At 40.1% G+C, this 5,040-nt stretch overlaps 1 protein-coding gene across 2 annotated transcripts in view; it reads left to right on the top strand.

The window, feature by feature from the left end:
* Positions 1-323: 323 nt before the first annotated feature.
* LOC101853447 (short transient receptor potential channel 4-associated protein) overlaps positions 324-5,040 on the top strand; it is a 38,686-nt gene continuing 33,969 nt past the window's right edge. Inside the window, exon 1 of one of the 2 annotated variants that reach the window (XM_005093499.3) lies at positions 324-783. In XM_005093499.3, coding sequence (XP_005093556.1) covers positions 682-783 — 102 coding nt within the window. In that variant the 5' untranslated portion in view covers positions 324-681. The remainder of the gene's footprint in view (positions 784-5,040) is intronic. The other variant, XM_005093500.3, reaches the window with a different exon arrangement.

The following is a 5,040-nucleotide window of genomic DNA, read 5'->3' as shown; positions in this document are numbered from 1 at the left end:
GGGGCACATAGTTACTAATCAAATGCATATTTCATTTGAATAAATTTGACCTTCACGACGGAAAAAAATTAATAGTTTAATAGATAGGAAGTATCATAAGAGATTGTTCCAATAATTAAAGGGGGCAACTAAATAGGAATGTAAAAATGTTTTTAAAAAATAATTCCAGCGTTGAGCATTGACTGCCATACAGCTTTTTTATTTTCAAATTTACTCTTATGGAGGAGTTTGAGTTGGGATACAAGGTGGGGGGGGGTTATATTAACTGTTCATTTTTTTCTCTTTTCGAAAGGCTCGTTTCAGTTCTGGAAATTTGAGGTGGTTCTGGTACTGTACATGCTGCTTCCCTGAAATAGCCTCTTTGTGTGTGGCTTTGTCTTACTTTTCAAAAGCATATCAGTAGTTCTAGTGTGGTTTGGTTCTGATTTTGAAAACTCTTAAAATTGAAACACTATTACAAATGCTAAATGGTTAAAAGAAACAAGTAGCAATGGAAAGCAGACAAGTAAAATCAAAGCAAAAAGCTTTTACGAGTTTCCAATATCGTTTCGCGGTTAATGCCATCGCTTATTTCTCCCGGTATGTACACAAAATCTGGACTTGTTTTCTACTACAACACAAGAGGCTACAATAAAGAACACAACTACACAACGATAAATGTAGATCAAAATATTCTACAGAATGTTTCCCCGCGAGAGATGGAGAAGTGAAGCGGGTCGCTCAGCATTCCGTCTTCAGTCAGAAGTGCAATATACTGGCAGAGGACCCGTTAGATTAACTCAGGTGGGTCGACAAAGCCGTGGGTCTTTTCCCTCTCGAAAATCGGTCAGCGTGTCAAATAGGTGAAATCTCGCAACGCATTTCCCCTCCCTTCCTCCACCTTTTCTTTCTCTACATCCTGATTCTCTGCTGGATTTAACAAATTGATTTGACAATTTTCTTTAATCACCATCAATTGTCATCAATATGACTAAATTGAAACGTTACTGAATCCAAAGTGACGCTTCTGTAGTCTGTACAATGTTCTCTGTTCTTGACCCCGTTATTTCACTTCCCCAAAGCGACTGTCTTTTGGCTCTGGTCTTCCAATGTTTACATTCCCCTGATTCAGCACAAATTATCTGAAAAAAATTTGGTAAGGATCGCTTTTCAAATAATACAATCTTGCTCTGAGGTCTTTTAGCTAACACCTTCTGCTTGTTAGTATTTAAGCAGATTGGCCCTTTTAAGGCTTCAGTTTGAAAATATTGTGCTTGAAGGAAGGTTGAAATGAACTGAGCAGTTTGGAGCAGTCTTGTTTACTGTTTACAACACTGACTGGTGGGCTTCTGATTTGTTATTGGATGCCGTAGCAAACAATTAAACTTAAAAATGGGTAAAATAAAGGTTACCATAAGCAGCATATTGCAGTAGCTAAAACCAACAGTAACATTTAAAGCCTAACCGAAAGTATTAAAAAGTTTGGGGTTGTAGTATATATTATATATTATATCTAGAATCTAGATCTAAATCTAGATCTAGATCTAGTACCATATTTATAACCATAAAGTATAGCGCTGGTGGAGTGATGAAACCTCGTAATCCCAGAAAGGAAAATTTTACAGGAGAGACAAAAAACTGATTTACTCTTGAATAAAATGACCTATAGAAACCAAAGTTGGTACAGATAGATAAAAACACGTTAGAAACGTGGTTAGCATATAAAAATAACTTCTATATTGTTTATGTGGTTACGCTGTGGGATTCGAGGTTTCATTACACCATTTTTGTCGTGATGAAACCTCGTAGTCAGCCGGCGGGTGGGTTGTGAGGTTTCATCAGGACAGAGTTTGAGGGTTGCGAGTTTTCTCGCTGCTCATTTTGGTTGCAGTAAGCGTCTGTTGTTTGAAACGCCACCAAGTGATAAAGATGTTTATTCTATACCAATTGGTTTGGAGTTCGATTCCCGGCCAACTGAAGTCAAATAAATGTGCGTTACCTGCAGAATTTATGTTTCAATCCTCAAACGGATTGCAATTAATGCAATTTGTTTCACTATAATTTGCCAAGATTAGATCTGGTTACTTCCAGTTTTGCTAAAAAGCACAAATTAATAATAAATCTCTGCAATATGGTCTCTGTTTGCACTTCAGGTGGTTTTCATAAAAGATGTTGAATCGTAATGAACAACCATTAATGTTAAGAAAGTGGCTATTCTCACCCGCCCGGAAGTTCTCGCAAGATCAACTCCTCCCCTCTTCTCTCTCTCTCTGTCTCATTCTGAATACTGTCTATCGGTGTGGACGATCAAATTGACCAAAACAAAGTTAAAAAATGATGTTAAAACACAAAAGTAAATTAATTTTTTTGTCTACAAAGATGCTACGGCTATTTAACTTTTCGAATCGAGCCGAACTACGCGGGTCGCCATTTTGTTTTGCCCGGAAATTCTCGCGCTACTCCTCTCTCTTTCTCTCTCTCTCTCTCTCTCTCTCTCTCCACTGCCCACAGACAAAATTGTACGCTTTTAGTAGGCTACAGTTGTAATGGAACGTTTGTTCACGGCACAGAATTCTACAATTTTTCTGTTATCACAGTGTAGAATTCTGTGGTTTAGGGTGAACGCAAAATTTGGTGAACGCGCACCGGGTGAGAATAGCCACAAGACTCGCCTGCACTATTCTCACTCCAGGTGAGAATAGAGGTGGCCTAATGTTAATGGTATAAATTGTCATGAAGTGACGATGCACATTGGCAATAACAGATTTAAGCACCTGCAGGTGATTGTACTTGAAGTGCTGGAACTTAAACGTTTTGTGTAGAGTGGCGAGGTAGGATGGACCTTATGTTTCTGTGTCCAGCCTTCGGAACGTCAGCCCATTCATCCTTCAGGTGCATCTTGAACTGGATGTTCATGTCTGGGATGTACTTCAAACACCTGACAACAGGATCACCCGTTTTTCTACCTAGTCGTATAGACTTGTCGTAGCTTCCACACTTAGAATACTCCTTGAAGATTGTGTGATCCAAATATTTGCTTTGATAAGTTTCTTGTTTTGCTCTTGCCATCATGAAAAAATGGAGATAGTCTTGGAGGTGCTCGATGCATGTTTTCGAAGCGATCCCTTAATAGTAATAGTTGAATTCACACTGTTAATTTCCATTTGTGTGTGTCATTTGATAAAAAGTTTCTGTTCAATTGTGCTTCCGTGTGTTGTTGAAAAAAGGCTGAGAGAAACATTGGCTAGTGTGACATTTCTCTATCGGTAACCTCAGTTGTCGCTGTCGATAAGGGTTTTCTGGAAGTCCAGCTTTTCCTTCAGGAATTCCAATAGACATGAAGCTAACTCATTTGCCATAAGTCCCCCTTCTGTTTCATGACACACATAAAAAAGGAGTCTGACGTGTTGCAGCATCCAATGGCGTAAAGTTATGAAAAGCGAGTTTTGTTTTGTAATGTAAGACTGATGCTGAAGATCCATTGAAAGTACGGTCGTTTTAGGTTCATTACTGGCGAGAGATTTGATGGCTTCAGATTTAGCTCGTTCCTTTTCTTTGCGCGCTGCTTCCTTTTCTAGAATGTTAGCATTCCAAAGATCCTCCAGCACATTGTCAACTTCACGACTGATGCAAAGGTCGCACATAATATCTATCTTTGACAGGAATAGCGACAGGTTATTCTGCTTGAATGCTTCATCGAGGCCGGGTCTGTTGAGAGGCCGCCTCCTGTGGTCTTGGTAAATTGTGCATATATTTTGTAGATATCTGAGTTGCTTTGATAATTATTGGTTCTAAATGTTTCTTACAAATCATTCATCCAACCCAATCCAGGAACATCTTTGAGCACACTGGCACCTTAGGCCACCTTTTAAAAGTGTTTATTGAAGGTTTTCCCTCTCTGGTTAGTCTCTGAATACCTCCTCTGAGGTCCACTAGTCATCCCATGAGAGGGTCCACACTAAATCAAAATTAGAATATCTATCAACTTCAGATAGCCTTTTACATTTCAGAGTCCAGCTCTTGCAATCACAGTTTGGTTTCAATAACTTAGTTGGGCTTTTCATTGAACCTTTATGTATTCCAATTCTGTCCTGATCCACGGATAGCTTTTCACTTATTTGTTGCCACTCCTAAAAACCCTTTCTTTTCCTCTTTGGAGCATCATTTATGCTGGCATCACAAATGAGCTGTGTCTCGGGATCAGGCTCCAGGAAAAGGGGCTAATGTGCCTGAATATGGTCTACAGATTGTGTTGCTGTGACCTCGAAGGTAATAATTCAGCATCTGACTTACAGCTGCCTGATGAAACGTCAGTATGGTTTGGGGTATGATTCCAGGCGACACTATTGTTGGTGCAGACTCTTTCTGGGATGATGCTGATACTTCCTTGTCTACACATATCAGGGACAGCCCTGGAAAGGACTGCGATATGGTGGGTGGGGTCAATTCATGGAACGTGGTCTGCTCAATGGTTTCCAAACCAGCCTTTGTAGGGTATAAAGATCTAGCGGATGAGCACAGTTAGAAGGAGATATTCAATACAGATTCGGAAGTGTCCGTTTTACTTGTGTTGTTGAGGCACAAATTTGTCACAATGTCCTCTAAAGACTTCATAGTCATCAAGACCACGGTTAAGTTCAGCACTAATCGCTCTCATTGTCTGAGACTCCCCCGTGGCAGTGCCACTGACTGAAGTGTCTTTAGGCCATTCCCAAATTGGGGGGGGGGGGCATTTTTCGTTCTAGTGAACAGTAGAATTGTAAATGGGCTGATCTAACAATGTCATGCTCATAACTGTGCCTGAACTACAACAGAGAACTGCTGCTTTATCTGTCCTAATCCTTACTATCATCATTTTCCTCTACTTCTTTTGTATGTTTGTCACACTCTTGTGACTCGCTATTTCCGGGGTACCTTGATACATGTAGTCGAAGCAGACTTTTTGCTGCTGAAGCTAGAGAGGTGAGCAGAGTAAGTCTGATTCCCTGTAAGGACTTCTCTGTTGACATTCAACCCTTGGTGCTCGTATAGCCTTATACAGTTGCGAGCACCGTAAAACAT

Source organism: Aplysia californica, unplaced genomic scaffold (genome assembly GCF_000002075.1).
Source record: "Aplysia californica isolate F4 #8 unplaced genomic scaffold, AplCal3.0 scaffold00065, whole genome shotgun sequence".
Taxonomy (NCBI): domain Eukaryota; kingdom Metazoa; phylum Mollusca; class Gastropoda; order Aplysiida; family Aplysiidae; genus Aplysia; species Aplysia californica.
Note: the sequence above shows the minus strand (reverse complement) of the source record. Positions and strands in the feature narration are given on the sequence as shown.